This window comes from Ovis aries, chromosome 4, assembly GCF_016772045.2.
Source record: "Ovis aries strain OAR_USU_Benz2616 breed Rambouillet chromosome 4, ARS-UI_Ramb_v3.0, whole genome shotgun sequence".
NCBI classification, from domain to species: Eukaryota; Metazoa; Chordata; class Mammalia; order Artiodactyla; family Bovidae; genus Ovis; species Ovis aries.
The window spans coordinates 50741916-50767266 of NC_056057.1; the positions used below are offsets into that span (position 1 = coordinate 50741916).

A 25351-nucleotide genomic window follows, 5' to 3' on the forward strand; every position below is an offset into this window, starting at 1 on the left:
GTGGTTAGTATTTCATTACTATAAATATTGGTCTGATACAACAGAATTTTTTTCTCTATTACCTGATGATGAACACTTCAGTTATTTCAACCTTTTTTGCTGTTATGAAAAGAGCCTAGTTTCTTCTTTCCATCTCAGAAGGTAAATCCCTTCTATGCCTACAGGTTGGAGAGAGGAGAGACTGGAGTGGAGGTTGACTCCAGCATTGCCCACACGTTAGGATGCATCAGAATCACCTAGAGTGCTGTGAAAACACAGATGCTGGTCTCCACCCCCAGAACTGATTCAATTAGATCTGGGGTGGGTCCAGAATTTGCATTGCTCTCCAGGAGTGCTGATGCTGTTGTTCCAGGGACCATACTTGGAGAACTACTGATCTTGTGGGGTCTCCTGAAAAAAACAGGAGGATGGGGAGGGGGAATGACCTATCCTGTGGTGCTGTACTCATCACAAGGCTCATTTATACACAGCCCTGATCACTCTCAGACACACATAAGCTTAGGGATGGTTTGTCTTACAGCTTTATTGAGGTATAACTTACATTCCACAGATTCACTTAGGTATACAATTCAGTGATTTTTAGTAAATTTATCAAGTTGTGCCATTGTCAGCACTGGTCCAGATTTAGAACATTTACATCAATCTAGAAAAATCCCTCCAACCAATTTACAGTAATCCCTGTTCCCATTCCCAGACAACCTACTTTGTCTTTATAGAGTTGCTTTTTTGGACATTTCAAATAAATGGAATCATGCAGTATGTGGTCTTTTGTGTCTGGCTTTTTAATTTAACATAATGCTACCCTTGGTCCTCTATGTTGCAGCAGGTATCAGTACTTTTAAAAAACTACTAACTAGCATCTTATTTAATTATACGGATTCATTGTTTCATTGCCTGGAGAGACCACATTGTCTTTATGCATTCACTAGTTTCTGGACATCTGGGTTGTTTGGCTATTATGATGAATGCTCCTTTGAACATTTGCATACAAGTCTTTGCATAGACGTATTTTTCCATTTCTTTTTCAGTACATACCAGGAGTGGAATGTCTGGGTCAGAAGGTAAATTTATATTTAACATTTTAAGACATGGCCAAACTGTTTTTCAAAGTACCATTTTATAATTCCACCAACGATGTAGAGTCCATTTTCCCTAGATATGTTATCGTTGTATTTTACTGGGACAAATACAAGATAGTTTGAGATCAACCTGTACGAAGAAATGTATTCAAAACACTGTTCATTAAATACTTTAAATGCACATACAAGAGTGTAGAAACATGTTTCTTGAGGCCGGTTTCAGTCTTGTCTGTACATTAGAATCATTCGGGGAGCTTTGAAAAATTCTGATGCCAGGCTATGTCTCGGACAATCAGAACAGAGACACAATGGAGTGAGTGGGCAGGCATGAGGACTTTCAATGCTCCCCAGGTGAGTCCAGTGTGCAGGCTGAGTTTGCTCCTACTCAAGCGCACAAACACAGGCACAAGTTTGTTCATTAAAAAAAAGTTTGTGGGGTCACTCGCTGAGATAATAGCTAAATAGCTACAGCTGAAGCAAGACAGTGTCTCTGGAACACATTGAGTGAGGCTGGAGAGGTTTGAAGGCTATAGAAATAAAAAAGGAATATACTGTCTGGTTAGGCAAGTCAGGAGTCTAAGCATCATCTTGGATCTCTCCCTTTCCATCATCCTCCCATATCTGATCTATCACTCTCATTAACTTCCTTTCTAAATATCTCTAGAATCCACCCACTTCTCTCCATCTCCAGTGATATGATCTGGATCCAACCTCTATCATCTCTTATCTAAACAACTGCAAAGCTTCCAAGTGGGTTCTTATCAACCTTCCTGGCTCCTTTCCAGCCCATTCTCGACACTAAATCCGAAGAATTCCACCTCATTCACAAACAGATCTGGTCATATAACCCTTTTATTTAACCTTTTTAATTACTCCTCACTTTCCACTGCACGTTGACTAAATACAAAAACCTACCCTTTGGTGCTCAGGGGCCAGTATGCTCTGGCCCGGGCATCTGCTCCTGACGCAAGGGCCTCTCCTGGGCAGTGGCTTTATCCTGCCTTCTCCTCCTGGGTCCTAGTGTCCCCCAGCTGCCAGCTTCTCAGGGAAGCCTCCTGACCACCCTGCACAGCTCAGTCTCCTCCATCACTTGCTCTCATGGACCCTGTGCCTTCCCCTTGCGGCATTAATACCTCAGTTTGCTTCTTTGATATAAATACTCTGGGAGTATTCTTTCCCTCTCCTGCTTTTTCTAAAGGAAACAAGAAAAGCTGTCTGTGCTTAAACTGTGCTTACTGTGTTAACCAGCCACAAAATAGCAAACCACTTGTGGCAGACAAGATGGCATGATGGGGAGAAAGGGGAGGGACCATTTTAGGATCCTGCCCCTCCTTCACAACCACCAGCTTGCAGGTGAGGTTGTCTGGAGGGAGCCAGGGGCCCGACTCCTCCTCCTTTCGCTCTGCTGCTGGGCCACCAGCCACCCGGCCACCGTACGCGGAAGCAGATACTGATGAGGCTGATGGTGACACAGATGCTCTCCATGGAGGTTGTGAACTCCTCAGAGAAAGCTGCCAACTCCGTTTCTCCCAGTTACAGCAGGCAATCATTTTTCTGCATGACCAGATCCAGTCTGATTATCAAAGGTCCTTGGCACTATTTTTCCAGAGGCTCTGTTTTCCCAGTTTTTTGTTTTGTTTTACATTGCATAAGGTACGGGAGCCCTCTGGCGGCAATTTGTAGAAAAATCTCATGAGCAGGAGAGAGATGCTTAGCTGGGGTGAGAAGTCTCAGTTCTTCACATTTCTTTCCTTCGCCTCCACAAGCTATTTCCAATTATTTTATCAGACATTAAAAGTAAGCCAGGTTACACTGGGTTATATCAATTATCTACTGTCTTCTCCAACTTGTGAAGTCAATTTATAAACATAGATCTTAAAGAACTGAACGATAAAAAAAGGCTTGCTGAAATTACTTAAATTACAAAAGTAAAATTAATCACTATACTTTAAATTACAGAAATACCAATTACATTTTTTTTAGAATTTTCACATCTTAGGTCTTCAATAAAATTTAAGTTTACAAAAAAAAAAAAAAAAGAGAGAGAGAGAGAAAAGTAAAGCAGGGCCATTATAAACCATCTGAACAAGAATGCATCAGCAAACCAATGGTTTTTGTGGTCAGGCTTACAACTGGCCAGGCCGTGTTGCTAAACTGAGCTGTGACTGATGATGTGGTCTGAGGACGTCGACTGAATCTGGCCCATGGTGTATAGACTGGAGACCCTGACTTGCTGCTCAAAAGTGAATGCTCTCCATGGTAGAAGGACTAAGGTCTACATAGGGTCTATTAGCGTTGTTCAGTTGCTGCCTGTATCACATTGGTATCCAAGTAACTGTGTAGGGAGGGGGAGCTCTGTGACAACACAAGGTCTTACGGGTAGAAACCTGGGACCAAGGGCAGGCGGAGGAACAAGCCAGGTCTTGGCTATTTGCAGAGCTGGACAGGTATGAGACTCAAGGAGAACTGGGCTGCTGAGAAGGGGGTGGATGACACATCCATCAGTGCTACCTGTCCACACTCAAGCTGTTTCATCAAGCAGGAGAAGTTAAGGAACCCAGTTGCCATGGCTGGAGATGGCGGAGGTGCAGGCAGGCAGAAGAAAGGATGACAACAGGGAACAGGCTCGTGGTGATCGGGCTTCAGGAAAGGAAGCAGCATCTAACTTCTCAGACTGTTTCTCCAGAGGCTGGTTAATATCTATTCCTGCTTTGCATTACAATGTTTGATATGCCCCTCTTTTATTAGCTCTTTTTTTCTGCCTTTTAAAAGCAAAAATCAAACTCTGCATTATATTTTAAAACATTAGGGGGAATTCCCTGTTGGTCCAGGGGATAGGACTCCGAGCTTCCACTGCCGGGGGCCAAGGTTTGATCCCTGGTCAGCCAACTAAGATCCTTCAAGCAATGTGATGCAGCCAATAAATAAAATAGAATAAAACATTAGGAACTCTAGGTTTGAAGAAGTTAAGAATCACAAAGAGATCATGACTTTTTCACAGTTGCTTTTTTGACGGAAATCCAGTCACATCCGCCTGGACTGTTACCTAGACCATGACTTGGACATTCATATTCCACTAGGAACATGATGTATTACAAAAGAGAGAAGGACTTTTAAAACCACATTTCATTTTTAATACAAACTCTGTTGCACTAGTACAGAAATGACCCCTTCATGCACAGATAAATTTAGCATCTGCCACTGTGGAAGAGGAAAAACTACACTGTTCTTGTCCCTTCCACCCCACCCCCATACATTGGTAAATTTGAAGTAACTTATCTTTGTGCTCTCTGATGCCAAGGCAAGCCTGTCTGGTCTTTCTGGATTTCCACAAGAAAGGCTGATCTGTGAAAAGTGAATACTGGAGACATTAAACTATGTAGGGCCATCTTTGCCTGGGATTACTTCAAACTGTGCTTCGGCAAAGCTCTGAAAATATCTTCTAGAAACCTGCTGTGTGTATGGAAAATAGTTCACTCTTTCAGTTTCACAGCAAAAAGAGAAAATAAAACCCCAGAAGGCATTTAAGTAAATGCTTTCCAATCCCACACACTGTATTAATTAGCTAACATTTTATACAGTACAACATAAACATTGTTGGCATGTTTATTTGTATGTAACACCCCTAAGCATATAGCATCTACACTCTAAGCGTATTTACAAATTCAACAAAATATCTACATATAAAAAGCTTTACTTAAAATTAAACTTGATGCAAGTTATGAGAAACCAATTTATTGGCAAATGAAACTGAGCATTCCTTCAACCATAGGTTGTTATAGAATTTCAAATGTGGAAGGAAACCATTGGATAGATATTATTTATGAAGCTGGTAGAATATATATGCCTATTTTCAAAACCACAGATGTAATCCCTTTGACTGTTGGCCTTGTTAGCACTTGTCAGATTTCTTAGATTCTGCAAGGCATCCATGTAATTTGCATACACACTGTTTAATGCTGCAGAGTTTCAAAAGCTGCCACATGACTTAGAGAAAAATATATTCCTGTTGCTTTGCTTTATGTGCTTTTTTTTTGGAAATAACTTTTTAAAAAATTTTCTACCAAGTTCCCATCTTTCTTACTGAATGTGACTTATTTTAATAGAAACCATAAGAAACCATAAAATCATCATATGCTCCAGTTGGTGATAAAACTTTTCTTTTTATACATATGGGGGAAAATGCTCCTTAAAATAAATTGTCTTCATTTTACTGTCACAGTTCCTTTTTATACCCCAACATTACCATCTTCATGAGCTCTACCTTTTCCAAGTGACTTTTAGACAATGACAATAATCTTGGACTCTGAGTTGACTGTACCAAATGATATAGAAGGCAGTATATCGTGGAATGCTTATCATCTGAAGGCACTGCATATGTCTTGCCCTGTGCTTTCTGGAATAATTTTTGAAATTTAATTGGAGTGATCTGTTTGAGATTCTCTCGGTCTGGCACAAGTGCCAAAATGCATTGCGATACACATTGTTTATGCCTAAAAATCACATACCAGAATGGAGAGAGGATGTAAAAAGTAGAACACTGTAGCAATATAATACTTTGATGATTAAGAGGTCAATGGAGTAAGAGGAGCAAAGAGCAGGTAAGAGGGTCTCAGTAAGCATCAGCAAATTTACCTGTCATAATTAACTCATTTTGCAAGTATATATTGTACATATGGTTCCTAACAGTCTCCCAAAAAGACTAACGACAGCTAGACATAAGAGTCACCAATTTCACGACAATGTCCACAAAGACATTGAAGTTCTAGAGAATACTACAGTAACACTCTTGACAATGAAAACGGAAGTCCTACTTAGGGGTTCAGCGGAGGACAGTATCAAAGTACCAACCCATGTTTGAATAACATACACAGGTATATCCTTTAAAGGTGTAGCATTTTTCATGCAACCTATTGAACTGTATCCTAAAGCGGGTAGAAGGTGATCTGTTGATGATATTGTATTATTATTTTTTTTATCAGTTCTTAGGAAATCAAGATGACCTATGTTGAATGAAAAAGTATACACTTTGCACCGCAGTTCACATTAAGATATCATTTGACTGAGTTACGTTCTTGCTTTGACAGTTCTCATCATATGAACACCCAGCAGCACACAGACTTTCTGCCTCTATGTTCATAGTATGAGAAGGTGGACAGATAAGTCCTTATTAAGATAAACATTTGAGAAAAGTTGGATACTGGCAAAGAGCTCACAAATTAGACAAATGAATTCATGGCGTTGACAGGAGATGGTGCCTCCGAGCTTTCGTTTCCTTCAGCTGGTTCTTTCTCTTTCTTACCACTGTACTGTCCTATAAAGGAGCCATCCTCATTGAACTGGCCATTCACTCCCTCTCCATAGTCAACTAGGCTATCATCGCTGTCTTCCTTTTTCACAGTCCTGTCTGAAGGTGTTCGACTGCCTTTTTTTAAAGGCTTGTGGTCTTCCGCATCACTGGAAAAAAAAAAGATAAAACATGTTCGTCAAGATGGGCCCTTAGGTAAAATGCTTGGTTCTCAAAGATCAGGCATGCAAATTATGAGGAAGCATTTGACGCCCTGAGCTTCTCTAGCCCAGTCTAATCGCCAGGTGGCCTTCAATGACCGGAATGTGGTTGGAATGAAAGTAGAGTGCAGAAATGGTTTAATCATGAAGTCTTCGACAGGTGGATGGCTTCGCAGAGTGATGTCAATATCAATGACAGATTCTGGCCCCTGATTTGGAAGCAACTCAGAAATTGTCACAAGCATTACCAAATGAATAATTGAAAAAAGTTGAAAATCATCACTATTTTACTAGAATTCAAAAGGGTGTAAAAGCTTATGGTAGAGAAGTTAGTATGTTAAACTGCATAATATCTCTGATTTTTGGATATGAATGGAGAATGATTTTGGTTAAGTGTGAAATATGGATTTTTGTTTTTCTGAGCAAGAAGCAAAATCCTGCATCTCAAATCACTGTGTTATTGAGTGCAGGCCAGCCTTGTGAACTTGAACCTTACCTTTCAAGAGACCTACACATTCCATTAAAGGGATGCAGAAGAAACAAATGAAAATAGCCTAAGAAAAAAAGCAAAATGCTTATACTGATTGCATATAGTATTATTTTTAATTAGTTAATGGGTAAAGATTTATTAATTTGGAAAGAAACATAATTTAACTTCAGGGAATTACATCTGTACTATTAGTAGTGTGTCAATATATTCTGACAAGCGTGAGTGATGCCCAAATGTAAAAGCCAGTATTTCCTGCCCTCGTCTTTACCCCACCAATCCCTTCTCCCCAGCGTGTTATGCAGCTGACCCATATCAGATGGTAATCTGAGGAGTGCAACTTAATAAACATGTGTAGGACTCTCTATATATCTGTGCATGTCTCTGTTAAACACCTAAGTATAACATCTGGAAGTAGAAGAGTAATTACTATATTTCAGAGCATTCACTCAAATGGTCATATAACTAGGTGTGCATGCTGACCTAGCCCTTAACAGGTAATATTTGGTTTAAAAAATAAAAAGGAAAAAAAAAAGCAATGACATATTTTGTATTTTTTCAAAGAACAAAAATGGGAAACATAAAACAACATTAGTTTAAAAAAATTTGAAAGATTTCATGTAAAAGAGAGGCCCCTGAGCTGTAATATTTCACCTAGCAACTTGTGCTAGGACTTTACTGTTCCCTTTCCTTTGAAAAATGACTTCTTTCTAGTCAAGATACAAATATTTTATGGTATATGGATATTCTGGCCAATAATTCCTACTAGGGTCTCCAATTTTTCACCGAGAAGAAAATTTCAAGACTGGATAATAATACTGGCTTTGTATGACATTGACAAAAGCTACTGAAAATTACCTGTGTTAGCAATACACCAAGTGCTCGTCACAAACTGAATAAATGATATTATCACTGTTGTTAATAAATAACCGGGGAGGAATCACAGAATTTTGGAATGGCCTGCGTCTGGGAAATGTCAGGGGACATAGCAGCCAGTCTCCAACCTGGTGCAAGAATAACTTGTACATTTTTGGAATTAATCATTAGCTTCTAAGCTGTGCTTGAATAGTTCCTGTGAATTATTGCCCATAACTTGGTGAGAAAATTCCACTGAAGAATTTAATGATGAGCAGAATTTTGTCACCTTGATTCCAACTAATAGTATTATTCTGCTTTAGAGAACTAATGTTCCAAGGTGTACACTCCAGGAAATTCTAGTCTATGACATTTCTTTGATTCATCCATCCACCCATCTATCTATCCATCCACCCACCATACATCTAATAAATGTTTATTTAGTGCCTACTCTAAGACAGATTTGAGTCACTGGAGATATAGCAATAAACAAAATAGACGAAAACCTTCACTAAGTTTACTTTTTGAAGGGGAAAATACAGACAATCAACATAGTTCAAAAATTAGTTACTGAGTGTGTCAGAAGGTGATTAGGTCTATGGAAAATACAGAGCTGAGTAAAGAGAGTGGAGGGTGTCAGGGGAGGGGGTGGAAAGTTGACATTCAAGTAGGATTTCCAGAGAAGGCCTTGTTAAGAAGTGACATCTGATCAAAGACTTAGACAGAGTTGAGTTAGTCAGGTAGACAGCTGGAGGGAGAGCCATTATGACAGGGGTAAGTAGTTCAGCTGCCCTGTAGTAGGGCAAGCCTGTTCTAGGAATGGAAAAGGAGCTTGGGGTGGGAGAGGGGGAGAGAGGGGAGACAGAGATTGAGATTAAAGTAATGAGGTGATAGACCAGGTCATGTAAGGATCTGTCTCACTCTTGGTGAGACGGGAAGTCAATGGAGGGAGTTCAATGGATGAGTGACCTGATATAATTTACATTTTTAAAGGATTACTGTCATCAATATTGCAAATAGCCTACCCTAGAGGGAGGGGTTGGTGAACTACACCAAAATTGGGCTGTGCCCATTTATTATGTATTGTTTATAGCTGCTTCAGTACTACAACAGAATTGTAGAGTTGCAACCGAAACCTTGCAACTTGCGAGGTCTAAAATACTTATCGTTGGACCTTTTACAGAAAGTTAGCCAACTCCTGCTCCAGGGGGCCAGGGAGATTACTGTGATAATTCAAGAGTGAGATGGCTGTGACTCGGGAAAGTGTGGAACACTGGGCTGGAACAAAGTGGTATTACAGACATATTCTGGAGACTGCACCAATAGGGCTTCCTGATGGGTTGGATATGGAAGAAACAGAAAAAGACAACACCAACATTTCTGATTTGAGTAGCATGAAGGATGGAATTACCCTTACTCTGGAATACAGCATGTTTGGGCTAGAAGACTGGTGGTCCAGTTTTGGACATGTTCAAATTTGACACGTCAGAGGAACCATTCATTTTGTGAGATAGTATAACACTATATAACACTGGTATCTAAAACCAACAAGAACGCTTTGAGAAAGTAAAAGTAACATTACAGGCTAATTTCACTTAGGAACATAGATGAGAAAATCTCCAAGAAATCATGAGCAAATAGAATTTAGCAATCGGCTAAAAAGAGAATATAGCATGACCAGGTTGGGTTTATCCCAAGAATGCAAGCTTATTGTAGCATTAAAACACCAATTCATGTAATTCACCATTTTTGCAAAAGAAAAAAAATTTTTATGATTATCCCATTAGATTTAGAAAAAAAGTTTTATGGTAAAACTTTTACCATAAAGGTAAAATCTGAAAAAAAGATTTAGCAAAGAAGGTTCATTCACAATAAAACTTTAATATACTAGGGACAGAAGTGTCTTTCTTAAATGTGTCTATAAGAAACCCTGAATTAACGTCATCCTTGATGGTGAATGTTGAAAGCTTCTTGTTTAACATCAGAAATAACAATTCTAATAAAAACTGAATTGGAAATACTAAGTGACATGATGAGAAAAAAAATAGAAGGCATATATATTAAGAAGAAGAGAATGATCATTATTCATAAATAGTATGATTACATACATAAAAATTGGAAAGAACCTATAGGCAAACATTAGAATAAAAAGACAGCTTAGTAACATCGCTTAATATCATATTAGCATAAAAGTAAGTTTGATCTAAGTACTTACAAGCAATTGGAAATGAAATTTTAAAAATAATTCCATTTAGGATACCACAAAAATATGAAGTAGATAAGAACAAATCCAACAAAAATATGTGTAAGATTCCCATGAAGAAAATGAAACTTGCATCCAAAGCTATTAAATAAGAGGTAAATAAATGGAGAGATATACCATAACCATGAATAGGAAGACCTCTGGTAAATGCGTTAACTTTCTTTACATTGTTTTTTAGATTCAGTTTATTTCCAGTAAAAACACAGCAGGCTTTTATATGGATCTTGGCAAGCTGATTCTAAGATATATAAGAACATGAGAAGAGTCAAGAATATTTAAAATTTCTTGAGGAAGAATCACAAAGTTGGAGGACTTGACCTACTAGCTATCAAGACTCACCCCAAGCTACTATATTAAGACAGTTTAGTTTTGGTGCAGAGATAGACAAATTATGAGTGGAATAGAATATCAGACCCTGAAATGGAAACACAGGAAGATCTTTTTGTTGGTTTTATTCCTACATCAAAAAAATTTTAACATTATCCTATTGGAAAATCTGGGCTTCGTTGCTGGCTCAGATGGTGAAGAATCCACCTGCAATGCAGAAGACTCTGGTTTGATCTCTGGGTTGGGAAGATTCCCTGGAGAAGGGAATGGCTACTCACTGCAGTACTCTTACCTGGAGAATTCTACGGACAGAGGAGCCTGGCAGGCTACAGTCCATGGGGTCACAAAGAGTCAGACAGGACTGAGTTGCTAACACACACACACACACATTGGACAAGGTTTTTTGTAGCAACATTTTTTTTTCATTAAAAAAATTTATTTATTTTTAATTGGAAGATAATTGCTTTACAATGTTATGTTGATTTCTGCCATATATCAAGATGAATCATGCTATCATAACTATGAAAACTTTTAAAATCCTATTTTCCAATTATTTCCTGGTAGCAAGAAATATAATTGGCTTTTACATTATTTTTTTTTAGGCAGCATTACTAAACTCTCTTATGAACTCTAATATCTTCCTAAAGGTTTATTTGGATTTTTACACACATAATCGCATCAGTTATGAATAATGGCCAGCCAGTAAGGGGCTCCCCAGAAACATCCTTTCCAGTTTAATGGCCATGAGTGTGTGCCTAGTTGCTCAGTCGTGACTGACACTTTGTGACCCCACGGACTGCCTACCTAGCTCCTCCATCCATGGGCATCTCCAGGCAAGAATACTGGAGTGGGCAAGAATCTATAGCAACATGGGCTGTGCTCGAAAGACATGAAGTAAGGAAACAAGATATTCTACTCACAGAGTCTTTCCAGGAAAAGCTGTTCAGAGGCAGCTCAAGATCTTTTAAAGATGTGTGATATAATGTCCTACTTCAGGAATTAGAATCTGGTTAAATGAGAAAAATATCTATGAGGTACCAGCACAGTGCCTGGCATGTGAACAGTACCTAACAAGTGAAAGTGCCCATCCACCTGCCATCACACCTCTTGGCTCCACTCCAGACCCCCTGCCTCAGAGAGACTTTTTCCTATGAAATACTTTGTATAACACATACACTTAGAACTTTCCAGGTGAGATGGGTGGTGACAAGTCTGTGATGAAACTCTGAATGAATGCCTGCCTCTTTTCAACTCAAAGATGAATTCTCTAATGACAGAGTAAGTCACCTGTTTTTGACATTGTGCCAAGGGAAGCTGCTTAGTCAAGTTTCAGTATGAAAGGGTAATTTCCCAAACAAGAGGAATTTAGAAGTTACAGAAGATCATTGAAAAATCATATCCTTATTTAGCTATGTGGTATTTAAAGCTTAAAAATATCCATCCAGGTTTTTATGAGAAATTTTAAAGGACAGGAGGTATCAGATGTCAATTCTTAGCCTGGAATGGCAAAGATGAACAATTTTCCAAAAAAGTAATAAAATCATCATAAAATAGTATATATAGCCACAAAATGTTTTTGATACATATAATCATATCAGTCATAGATAATGATTATCTTTACTCAAGGCTATAGTTGTGCAATGGAATGGAACCTTCAAAACTCAGCTCCTGCATTACTCCCCCGGGACAACAACTTGTGCCACCTCCTTCAAGGCCATGCACTTGGCTTTGGCTTCCTGTCCCTGCTCCCTTGGCACCTGGGCTGTATCCCTTCCCTTTCAGCGCACTCTTTACACTATGCCCAGATTGTCCTTTTACTTCCCTGCATCCCTCCCTTGACCATTAACTAGTGAGATAAGAGTCTACTGGTTTTAAAATCTCCACAGCCTAGAATACAGTAGGCACTTAATAAATATTGGCTGAATGAATTCATTGTAACAATAAAAGAGTGTGCATTTTAGAAATTCTTTAAAATTCTAACTTTAACTTTTTTTTTTCATTTTTTTTCTTCATCAATTTTATGATGTCAGACAAAGCACTGGAACCAATTCTTTCCTTCTCTTACCCTAAAGAATCAATTTTAGAGAGTTTACTTTTTTAAAACAGCTGTGCACACAGAAAGTATCCATTGAATGTCTGCAAAGTAAAAACGCAGCAACGATGGATACATCTGTGATCACTAGGTCTGATTCTCCTGTGGTCACCACCCTACCGTGGTCAAATCATGCTGCAATAATTTTTGACATCCACAAACCAAACACTCCCTCAAAAGCCTGTCACTGTTTATACTGCTCATGATCAGTTTATGTCTCTGAGCAGAATAAATCTAAAGTACATATCAAATGCAATATATGTGCACATATCCGTGCCTCCTGAACATGGGTTAGCATGCGTGCAACAGGTCATGTTCACATGACAAGACTCCCATGCCAAGAGCCTCCATCGAATACCATGGTCACGTGGCTTATGACCTATGTTCATTCTGGTTTTTAAAGGGATGGATCTAAAGAATAAAAAAATACTTACACAGTTGGTTGCATTGTTTCTCTGATTTTTCTATATGTTAGTAAGGATGCAGATCCTACTGTCTGTATAATTAAAGAAACAAACAAAGAAAGCTGCAGGCTTCCACCAGAGGGTGACTGTTTGGGGGTGGGTGTTGGACTGAGAGTACAAGGTTACAGCATATGCAAAAAAAAAAAAAACGAAAAACAAAAAAACCATCAAATCTGGCCATTGAAGTTCCATCCCTTTTGCACTATGAAATACTCCCCGGCTCAGAGCCAATCACATAGAAATGGCTTCATCCTCAAGCATGAGAATAAGCAAATCATCAACAGAATTCATTAACATTTAGGCAATAGTCTTGATTTTGTGTGTGTCTGTGTGTGACAGAATATTATTTTCTGAATGAAAAAGAATAAGAATCAATAAATAAAACAGAGCTCAAAAACTTCTAGAAGGTGCAAGTAGAGAAGGGACTCTTGTGATTGTCACTCTTATAACATTTAAGTGTATTATTTAAAATTCTATAATGATCAGTTGAATCCAATTTCATTCATGTGACATCTGTGGAATGAAAGGTTTTTCAGTTTCTTCCAGCAGAAAAGAAACCAAAGGAAAAAAATTCTCTGGTCATGCCAGAAGTCATAAGACAAAGCCACATCTGTAGCAAAGGGTGGCTGGGTGTTTTGGGAAGTGATTTCACTTGTGGGATTGTCCTTACGAACTTTCAGCTTCAGTGAAAAAAAATCACTGAGTTGTGTTTCAGGTTTAAGACACCTGTCAGAACCTTATCTCCTTCGGCAATTCCCAGATCTATAGAATTTCAAGGTTTTTTTTCTTCACACGTGAACCAATGAGTTTGTTCTTAATAAACCCAAGGAAAAGTCTTTCTCTTCTGAGAAACTCAAGACATTAGCTAAAAACAGCTATTTGAAAATGCTTCACAAACATACCATGTATGAATTAACACCAAGACAAAGAATCATGACCAAAGAAATATAAACACAGTGATAATGAGGCCAGTAACTAAATACTCACTATGGACTGCTCTGAAACCCCAGATAACATTAAAACTCATTGGTAGATGGTTTATAAGGAGCACAGAAATCATAGAAATAGCAACCTTCAGAGATTATCCCATACTTGAACAACTGTTATTTTATAGATGGAAAAAGCTGACACTTGGATTAAATGTCATATCTAAAGAAATCAAAGGTAAGGGCTAAGTTGAGAGCAAAACGAAGTCTCTTGATTCCAGATGAGTTCACATTCAACCTCGATTTTAATCATGTTTTAATGGAGTAGGCAGAAGAGGGAACCTGAGAAAGCCTTACTACATTAGATCATGGTTTCACATAACTGTGAGAGCAAGTTGACATTTGAGATGCACAGAGTGAGCAGTATGTTGTCAGATTCATTTGGGCATGTTAATGTAGAACAGAAATCCATCACCATGTGAAGAATATATGGAGAGCAATAGTTTGTTTCTGGTTTGTGCAAATACATAACTTTTTCAGGCTATATAAAAAATTTGGCTTTATCACAATAAACAGTGGTGCACATATCTTGGGTAGAATTCTAGCCATAGGAACACTAAAAATAACAAGTTGTTTAGTAATTCTGGACTCTCTTACTTTACAGGAGAAATATGTAGGAGAGTGAATGAAATCAGCGAAGATTTCAACTCATCCAGTATTAAGGCCTGGTTACCCTTGGCTGCGACCCTCTGCAGGCTGCTTTAATGCATTAATATTACTTTGTGGATGGACCAGTGGGGATGCTGAATGAGGTTTTCATACCTTTCAGCCTTGTAGCCAACATCTGACATCAAGACAACACTCACTAGATGTTTCTCTGTATCCTAAGATCCAGAATTCTGAAGAGTTTTAAAAATCATAGTCACCTCTTCTGGAAAGGAAATTACAATGAAAGCTGAGGTGCTGAGACACACAGGCAAAGCACTTATATCTGTGTGGAGACTGGTGTGAATCCAACTTCGTAAAAGAAAAAAAAAAGCATAGTTTTTCTCAATCAGTTCTCATATTTCTTACCCTTGGCTTTATTTTGCCCCTTGTGATGTTGACGTGGTCATACAAAAAATGAGCTCTAGAGATAAGTAAAAATGAATACACATATCCTATTTATAAATATCATCTGGCAATCACAAATAGTGACACATTTTGTTTTACCTAAAAGCCTTTTCTTCTGGCAAGAGAGAATCTCAATACTGGCCCAGTGTATATTTAAAAGATTATACTTCATATAATCAAGAGGCTTACAGAAAGAAAGAACAAGGTGTAAAAGCGGTTTTGATTAATAGATGCATTTTTTTGGAATACCAAAATCCCAGTCTTTTAATTGGATAAATATATCTTTTGTTTCTGCTTTTAAACATACCTAAAACAATCATTTATCTCTCTTAAATACCTACACCCCCAGGCAAGAAATCTTTGTTTAAAGAGCTTCTTTTGTTTTTCAAAAAAACTATTTAGCACATAGGTTACATTACATTTGTACATTACATTTGTCCTTAATGATGGAGCCAAGCCAAGAACATTTTATTTACCAAAACCCTGTGAATTAACACACTGCCTCCAGGGCTGTGATATTTCTTAATAATTAAGAGCTTCTAAAACCACCATTGAAGTGGGCATTGAAGTGAAGTGAAGTGAAATGAAAGTTGCTCAGTTGTGTCCGACTTGTTGTGACTCCATGGACTGTAGCCTGCCAAGCTTCTCTGTCCACGGAAATCTCCAGGCAAGAATACTGGAGTGGGCAGCCGTTCCCTTCTCCAGGGGATCGTCCCAACCCAGGGATCAAACCCAGGTCTCCCACATTGCAGGTGGATTCTGTACCATCTGAGTCACCAGGGAAGCCCAAGAATACTGGAGTGGGTAGCCTATCCCTTCTCCAGGGGATCTTCCCAACCCAGGAATCAACCCAGGGTCTCCTGCATTCCAGGAGGATTCTTTACCAGCTGAGTTACCAGGGAAGCCCTCTTAGCCATCATTTCATGATTAATAGGAGGGTGTATAGGAACCTGTTTTGGTTAAAAAAAAAACAAAAAACCCTACTAATAAGGACGAAAAAAGTAACATCAGAAAAGCACTGCTTAGAGAATGACAGGGATAGTTTGCTTTATAATACAGGTTTGTAGAGTACTATTGTTTTAACTCTCATTGTAACACTTGAGCTTTTCTATGTTGCTCAATTATAGCAAGGGTCTCTGGAAAACAGGTCAGAGTGGGAAACGCTCCATCTCCAAACCTATTACTACAAAGGAAATTTATAATGAAAAGTGAGTTTTTTTTTTTTTTTGGTCTATGCCACACAGCTGGTGGGATCATAGTTCCCTGACTAGGGATCAAACCCAGGTCCTGGCAGTGAAAGTGCCAAGTCCTAACCAAAAGTGAGATTACTTTAACTGTGAGGGGTGTGTAAACATTTATACATGGAAGTGTTTCTTAACTAATTTTTGAGATAAATAGGTAATTCCAGGCAAAGCATGTTCCTGGCTGAATCCCACTGTAGGCAAGACTGAGTATGGTATCTGTGAAGGGCAGGGAGAATGAAGGGTGACTAAGAAGCAGGGGGCTCACCTGTATTCTCCAAAAGTGCCATCATCTTCTTTCATAGGCTGGATTTCAGGATCTGCGTGGGCATCTTCCTTTTCTTTAACTAAAAAATTACCAAAAAAAATTATTATCTTTTGATTCTGTGTTTCCTTATTCAAACTCTTTAGGAGTACACTCTATGGGATATATAGCAGTGGGGAAATTATTCTATACGCCATAGATGTTATGCAACCAGATGTATCATGCGGCCAAGCATTTATCTATTGGCCCCACCTCCCCAGTCAGGGATCGAATGTAAGCCATGGTGGTGCAAGCCCAGAATCTTAACCACTAGGCCACTAGGAAACTCCCTATGCATATATTTTGATGTATTAGTCTCTTGGAGGTAACCTAGAAAAACAGAACAGGTTAGAATAACCTAGAATATTTTGTTAACAGATAAAGTTAACCTTATGAAAGCATTTTGGCACAAGTTTCTTACTTGATAGGAGAATAAGTCTTAAGTTTCTAAGATTTCCCCCTATTTTACCAATCTATCTGTTATCTATATTCATGGGTACAAGTTGCTTTGGAAATCTATTCTTTTGTAGATTTTTTCCCCTGTCACTGAAAGGGAAATGGCCAGGTAAAAAGAAAATAGAAATTCACTGGATCTACTAAATTGAACAAAACATTAACTGTATAGAGAAAGCACTATTACACATCATATCAGGATCCAGTTCAGGCATTACTTCCTCTAGGAAACTTCATGTTTTCCTTCTGCCCCTGCCTGTTGGTTTTAGATGCTATTTCAGCACCTATTGACTCATGTGAAGCCTAAGGAAGCAGAGTCAACAATATCTTCAGAGGACAGATTCATTTGCTCCCCCATACAAAGGGATCAGCAAGGGTCTGAACAGAAAGTCCAAATGCATGGCTCTGGGAAGATGCACTTACTGTAGTCTCCGTGATGACTCTCATGATCTCTTTTTAGTTTCACGGATTATCATGCAGCATTAGAGGGCAATTTCAATCTTGGTTTCTTACCTGGATATTTACCACCTTTGTTTCTTCTGACGAAGCAAACAATCAGCAAAATTAAGATCAGGAGGGCGACAGCACACATTAGACCAATGAACCAGCCCTGAGTTGCTATATCCACTTGCCGGCTTGCCATCGCTGGAAAACAAGTCAATGGTGTCAGTGCCAGTGGGTTAAGGAGGAGGCGAGAAGTGTTGTAGCTTCTTTCAGTAAAAAAAAACTGCCATGTACATGAGCTTTTCTTTATTTTACATGTGGCCCCACATTGGAATCTGCCAGCTACCAATCAGGAGTTACATAAGTATTCAATGGTGAGAAATCTTCAACAATTAAGAAAATTCAAATGGAGAAATCTGACTGCTAACACATTCAATGCTAACAAACCCTGCTGAGCACTGCCTTCAGTTATTTTCACTATATATTTTCAACAGAAACATAGTCCCAAACCAATGAAAACATTTATTGTTTACAGGATATGTTTATGTACAATGATAAGAACAGAAGATCATTTTAAACAGAACAGAATGTATACATCTAATGGAGTATTTTTCTTTCAAAGGAACCACTTTCGGAGGCTAAAATATCATTGCAATAATGTTGCCATTTTCCCCAAATGTTTTAGAAACTGTTAAAAAGAAAACTTTCCACACATGAAACCTTTCCACATAAGATAACCAACCTTATTACTTTATATAACATCTTGATTTGTACACAAAATATTCCTTAGATTTATTTTTCATCTCATTTGCCAGAGTTCTGAAGACTCCGGGGAAATTTCTGAAAAATCTGATTTACCATAAAAGGATCAACATGTAATATTCAATATCGCTCAGGATCCAATCCAAAAACTATTAGGTCTATCTTTATCAGTGGTATTACTGGAATAAGTGGCCAGTTTAAAGAGAATAATACCCAATCACATGTATACATATTAAGTCTTCATCTATTTGAGTCAAATAATGTGAAGCCCTTTATTCAACCAATCACAGTACGCAAATCTCCTAAGAAAAACACAGAATAATTAGCATTTCCAGTATTGTTCAAAAGTGTCAATCAAATGGGACAAAGTGCAGCATCAATGGCTATTCAGAAAAGCCCTTGAGAATTTGTTTCAAGACACTGGTATAAAATTTTTTAAAAACCTTGATTTTTTCCCTCTTTTTACCTTAATCAAGGTAAAGGATCTTTTTTTTCTTTTTATTGGTAAGAATGCCTGTATATCATTCTTTTAATTTGATTGAATTTCTTCTGAATCCATTAACATGGTTGGGTTAGGTGAATGTGATTGCTGGATGCAGAAAGAAGCATGTTGACAAGTATCCCAGGCTACTGTATGTTGCAAAAACAGCAACTTATTGCCTTTTTTCTCCACTCAAGGGATAGGGAGAAAAATGAAATGCTTAAAATCAAGTGTGAAGAGGAATGTGAAAAGTTATGTGGATGTGCGCTGAAGAAATAAAATGAGAAGTGAAATACATTCTTTGGACTATGAATCAAATTGCTGGTAGCCGGTCCCAGTAGCCTCTTGGGCCTCACTGGGTGGAGGGCTTTTGAGTTGTATCATCACTAGATACAACTGAAGCAGGAGTATGGGCAGGGCTCCCCTTCCATACACATACCATAACCATCACTGGGAGGATGAAGATGAGGATGATGATAACGAGAACTAACATTCTGAAACATTCTACTAGGCACTGTACTGAGGGCAAAATCTCATTCAGTCTTCACAAAAATCCTTTGAGGTAAGCATGAGGAATATACGCAAACTCAGAAGGGTAAAGACCTTGTCTGAGAGTCAGAGCTTCACCCAAGACTGTGGATTCCAAAGAACATGGTACCAACCATTACACACTACTGCTATAAGGCACTGGTGTCCAGGCATCAACTCTGCAGAAGTCTTTACAAAGAATAAACTGTTGTAGGGACCTGCATCTTTTAAATATTTTAGAAGTCCATCATTACACATATTCTGGCAACATAGTTCTGTCAGTTTACACACGGTCTCTGACTGAGTACATTTTCTTCAAAGCTGAACCAAAAATTAACTGATGTAAGTCTATGGAGCCTTTGCTTGAAGTTACAGAGTCCTTGTTTTTAATATGCTTAAAGCTTTACAGTCCTGTAATAAATACTATCTGCATTTACATTTTTCATCTAATTATATGCAACTGATGAGGGCAAAATGCAAGAAGATACTGAAGTATCAGCACAGACATTGTCTTAGGAAGATACTGTCAAAACTGAACTGCCAATTGGTGGTTTGTGGCTACGCAGCTATGCACAAAGCGGAAATGTTTCTTGACAGCTGATAAAGGAACCTCCAAGTTGACTTTGAGTTTTGCCCCTATGTCTAAAGAAAAAAAGTATGTCTCACTACCCCATTTATTTAAGACTGGGCAGACACAGGATGTTAAGAGGTGCATGTGTATGTATGTTCACACACACATTCAAGTCTGCCAGAAGTTGATATAAAACAAAAATTATGTAAGTAAAAAGAGCTTCTGCTGATTTCCCTTCCACAAAAAAAGGAATATGAGGTCCAGAATGACTATAAGAGACTTTAAATGTTCCAGGACATTCCAAAAATCATCTTAACTACAAATGCACATGTTACTAGAAATCCAAGTCGTGGCCACAGCTGTGCATCTCTCTCTCTCTCTCTCACACACACACACACGATGAAGGCTGTGAGGTTTTTCCTTCTTGAATCAGAGTTAGTAGGATTGGGTAGGAGAGCAACAGAGGATTGTCCCTTTATTTAAAAAGTTTACAGTAAAAATCTATTCATGCATTAGTTGACTAAGCCATATAGCAATGCATTAAATAGACAGACCTAAAGAATATGAAAACAGAAAGGAAACCAGAGACAGGAAATTGATTTTGTTTCCTAGAAGTTAGTCTTAACAACAGTCTTCTCTATCACCTTGCCTATTGTCTCATGCTTAACCTGTGTTCTGTGGGAGTAGGTCTTTGAGGAAAATGCCCTTGAGTTCTTAGGATCATAAAATAAACATGGAAGACAACAGGCTCACAGACTTAGGAAACCAACTTATGGATACCAAAGGGGAAAGATGGGAGGCGGGATAGATTGGGAGTTGGAATTCACATATATACACTACTATATTTTAAACAAATAACCGGTAAGAACCTACTGCATAGCCCAGGGAACTCTGCTCAACTTTCTGTAATAACCTAACTAGGAAAAAGAATAGATACATGTATATGTACAATGGAATCACTTTGTTGTACACCTGAAACTAAAACAATATTGTTAATCAACTATATATACTCCAATATAAAATAAAATTAAAACTTTTTTTTAAAACATGGAAGAAAAAGAGTGAGATAAATGGCTATTTTTGAAGAATCCATTATGTATAAAAGTAACCTGTTGAAGAGTTAAAATAGTCAAAATGTTTAAAAAGGGAAAAAAATTATTTTGGTCAAAGTTTGGAGGCAGTTGACGAAAAGAAAAGAAACAACCCAGAACCCACTAGGGGAAAAAAACCCAAACTGTTGGGCCCAGTAAAATTCAATTTGTTTTAAATCTTTTGTGAAAGGAGAGGAGAGACTCAGTGATTGGAGGAAAGAGGTGAGAAAGCAGGAAAAAGAGGTAGGAGTCTTAACAAACGTGCAGGTAAGAAGCACAACAGCAGGATATCATCTTTAGTCCTGTTTTTCAGTGTGTGCCATAGGAGAAAATTATGAAACAAACCTTAGGGACTTCCCTAGTGGTCCAGTGATTAATACTCTGCTTTCCAATGCAGGAGGGTTCAGGTTTGATCCCTGGTGGGGGAGCTAAGATCCCACACGCCTTATGGCCAAAAAACCAAAATATGAAACAGAAGTAATATGGTAATAAACTCAATAAAAACTTAATAAAAATGGTTCATATCAGAAAAATCATCAAAGAAATAGATCTTTAAAAAACAGTATCAAAGAAAGAGACGGTGTCATGCTAGGAAGAGTCACCAAACAAGCACAGGTGAAAATTGAGTCTCGGTTTCTAACATGAACAGAACTCAGAGAGAGAAGCAACTCATTCATACGGAGAGTTAAAAATTCAGCCAGGATGCTATGTTTCCATGCCAGGCATAGCGTTCACACCTTGAAATCTAGCTGGAGGAGTGAGAATCAAGAGTGGCAGAAGATCATGAACCCTACAGTTCATCCCACAGCCCTACAGCATAGACAGAGAAACTAGGAGGACCAGCAAGCTGGATTAACAGCATCTGACCTCCTAGAGCTAATATGTTAAGTAAGGTCACTATGGTTTAATGGATGTTTATCCCCTTAACAGGGAGGCCTGGTGTGCTGCAGTCCATGGGGCTGCAATGCAGAGTCCGACAGGACTGAGCGACTGAACTGAACTGATTCTCTTAACAGTTACATTTACATGTCAAAGGTGACAATAGCTGGTTGTGGCCTTATCCTGTTCTCCACTGCTGACGCACAAGAATGGCCCACCCCTGAGCGCTCATCTTGAAACTTACTTGCCAGCTGCTGCTATTATTGAAGGTATAACCACATCAAAGACAAAATTGTTTTCTAACGGGTTTCGTTTGCTCTCTGTCCTAGAAAATGACCAAAAGAAAAAAAATGCCGCAACTTGATTTTGTGGATGGAAACTAATTCTAGCTAGATCTGCAAAGTAGGAGTACACTGGGACCATGAAGGGTCCAGAATAGATGGAAAGACATTCCAAGAGCCGAACTGAATGGTCATTTTTGCTGCTGTTGGTTTTGCTTATTTGTTGGCCATGTGGGATCTTAGTTCCTTGACCAGGGATCAAACCAGTGCCCCCTGCACTGGAAGGCAAAATTATTAACCACTGGACTGCCAGGGAAGTCCCTGAAGTGGTCACTTTGCAGACGACCTGTTCCCCTTGGATGTGGGCCTCTGTGGCCTTGAATGGTGGGTGTAGAGAGAGCTTATTCTCAGTGTTGAAAATATGAGCTCTTTTGCGTTCTAGCTGGGTGATAGGGCAGGCCTTTCACCTCTCATTACTGGTTGTTGATATGGGGTGGAAGTGGGTAATAACAGTCTCCTTCACAAGATTGTTGTAAGGACTGAATGAGAAAAGCCAAGAAAACCATTCACCTAGTAGAGATTAGCACTGAATAAATGCTAATACTAGGGCTGTTACTATTATTAGCATCCTAACTCTATATGGATAGAATAGATAATTCAGCTTTTAGTATTTTGAAATTAAAAGTTCTCAGTAACAAAAAATGAATTCTTTTAATACAGAATTTTCCTAGAACTCTGTACACTTATGGATATGAAGTACAAAGAACAGAATAACAGAAAAATATTTTCCCTTAAGCATTATGATTTTAGCATATGAATATTTTCATAAGGTATTTTAATACATTTATTTAATATCTTTTAAAATATTACTTATGGTTTTTCTTTTTTTCAAACCACTCATGTTCTTTTCTAAATTAGAAGAAATGAATTTAAAAATCATAAGGCTTGGGTAAGGAAAGACACACACAAAAATACATATTTTCCTATGAGTTCTACAGGAAATGCAACATTTCCCCAAGAATGCATGAAGTGAGTGAATATAACATGATTTTATGAATCATAAAATGAACACATACCACACAACCCTTTAAATTGAAGCAAATAGGGATTATTTTCTATCTTATGAGGAAATATGGATATTTTTATACCTTACAAGAACATTTTTCTTTATTTTAGAGACTTTAATGTCCTTGTGTATTTTGATAATATTCACCTAACTAAAATATGTACAAGCAGTCAAATAGAGTATGATAATGAAGTACATGAAGTTAATAATTTTTTGTTCTACAGCAGTTTAATATTCTTCACATCAGTGTCACACAAACTGCAGGGTTCGGTTGGATTACAGTCCATTCTGACATTAAAAATTGTGACTGTATCAATGAGCTGTTCCAGCTCTAAAGCATTTCAAAAATTCTGTTCTAACTCTGAGGGAAAATTGAGACATATAAATGGTGTGAAAAATTGAGTCACCTAAATCATGTAGGTTAAGAATCATATTTACCTCTGATTTTGTAATGGTTTTGGCAAACATGATTAGAAGGTGATTTGCTCAATTCTGTAATTCATTTGATATAAAGAGCCAAAGACAATTAAAAACCCAACTCGCCACCCAACTGGGCCCCACAGAAGGACAGTCTCAGCCCTACCCACAGTACGGCTCCATCAGCCTCCCATCTCCAGCTGGAGCACTGGGTGGCTTCACTTCTGACTGGGAGCCAGAACTGGTGTGGTGTGCACCTCACCTGGGCCTGTCTCAAACACATCCTCTGAACTCACAAAACCAGAGTCCCCCTCAGCACCAACTCGAACTTTGTATGCTGTTCCTGGCATTAGACCCTTTAACCCAAAGAAGCTCCGAGAACCATTTACAATTTCTCTCCTCCATTCTTCTTTGCCTATGGAAATTTTGCAAAAACAACACATTTGAATGTTTTAAGGGAACGGAAGTCATTAATGCTTCAAGAAAGGAAAATACACGTTATAGGCAAAAGACAAAATCTAAGGTGCTTCAGTTTATCATTTTAGATGATATAAGTTGAGTTGTGTCAAATAAATCAATGAAAATGAACAGCTACATGACAACGTCCTCAAAGAAAAATTAACTGGATATCAGATGACATTTTAACTGCATATATACCCACTGGATTAAATCTTTTTAACACAAAGGAAACTTCTTGATCTGTACCTTACCTTGTGAAATTCCTGACTTTCTCTAATGATATTTATGAAAAGAACTGTAATACATTAAACAGCTTGATCCAACTATGGAAAGAACTGTTTTGTTTTTTTTTTTTTGATTCACAAGGCAAATCTTTTAATAAACTTAAATGCCTTCAAATTTACCCAAGTTACAGATTCAACCTTTCTCAAGTACTGGTATTTCTAAACTCATGGTTTTTGTTTGTTTGTTTGTTTTATTTTTTAATATTTTTTGCACAATAAGGGTCTAAACAGAAAGCTGGACTATATTCAACATTTTGTCACATTCACTGGCCACCCAGCTCATTAAGTACAGAGCACTGTATTAAGGAGGAGGACTGGATTCTCATACACTCTGAAAATTAAAGTTGCCCCATCTCCTAGTAGATGTGGCCAGGATATAAGTAGAGTACCTGACTTAGGAATACATTAAACATAGAAATAAAATTATTTTTTATTACTCTTATTTACAAGTCATGGATAAAGAGTTTTAAGTACCACAATCTAAAAATAACAAATGCAATGGAACTTATTATGTCCCTTGTATTTCATAACATGAACCAACGAGACTCCTAGTTATGTATAAAATATATAGGTTGATGGTTCACTCTAATTTTTTCACATATATTGGATTCATTTATTTAGATCAAGTTATTTTCCCAGATGATCCACAGTACATCCTGAAGATGTTCTCAATCTCTTCAAATATAGCCCCCCAATTAAAACCCAGGTAATGAAATCATTTCTTACTGCCAGCTACACCATATTCAACATAAAAGTTCACAAGCTCTGGTCCCTCATATTCCCAACTGATATTGGCTGAGGTCTCAGCAGCGGCAGTAGTAAGTTTGCTGATCCTGGGGTATACTGCTTAAAATAAATATACAATAGAAAAATAAAACAGATAGACAGACAAGTCAAATTGCAAAATCAAACACACACACAATGTAAAATAAGTTTAAGTACTCTGAAATTGTTCAAGTCAAATGAAATTGATTGT

The 25351-nt window shown here is 38.0% G+C and overlaps 1 protein-coding gene across 46 annotated transcripts in view; it reads right to left on the reverse strand.

Annotated features, from left to right (window-relative positions):
* Positions 1-505: 505 nt before the first annotated feature.
* NRCAM (neuronal cell adhesion molecule) overlaps positions 506-25351 on the reverse strand; it is a 311070-nt gene continuing 286224 nt past the window's right edge. For 45 of the 46 annotated variants that reach the window (XM_060414691.1, XM_060414682.1, XM_060414706.1 and 42 more), the window contains 3 exons: positions 17626-17757; positions 16624-16702; positions 506-6536 (listed from right to left, as the gene is read on the reverse strand). In XM_060414691.1, the coding sequence (XP_060270674.1) occupies positions 6299-6536; positions 16624-16702; positions 17626-17757 (449 nt within the window). In that variant the 3' untranslated portion in view covers positions 506-6298. Of the gene's footprint in view, positions 6537-16623; positions 16703-17625; positions 17758-23894; positions 24048-25101; positions 25219-25351 lie in introns of all 46 variants that reach the window. The other variant, XM_042248557.1, reaches the window with a different exon arrangement.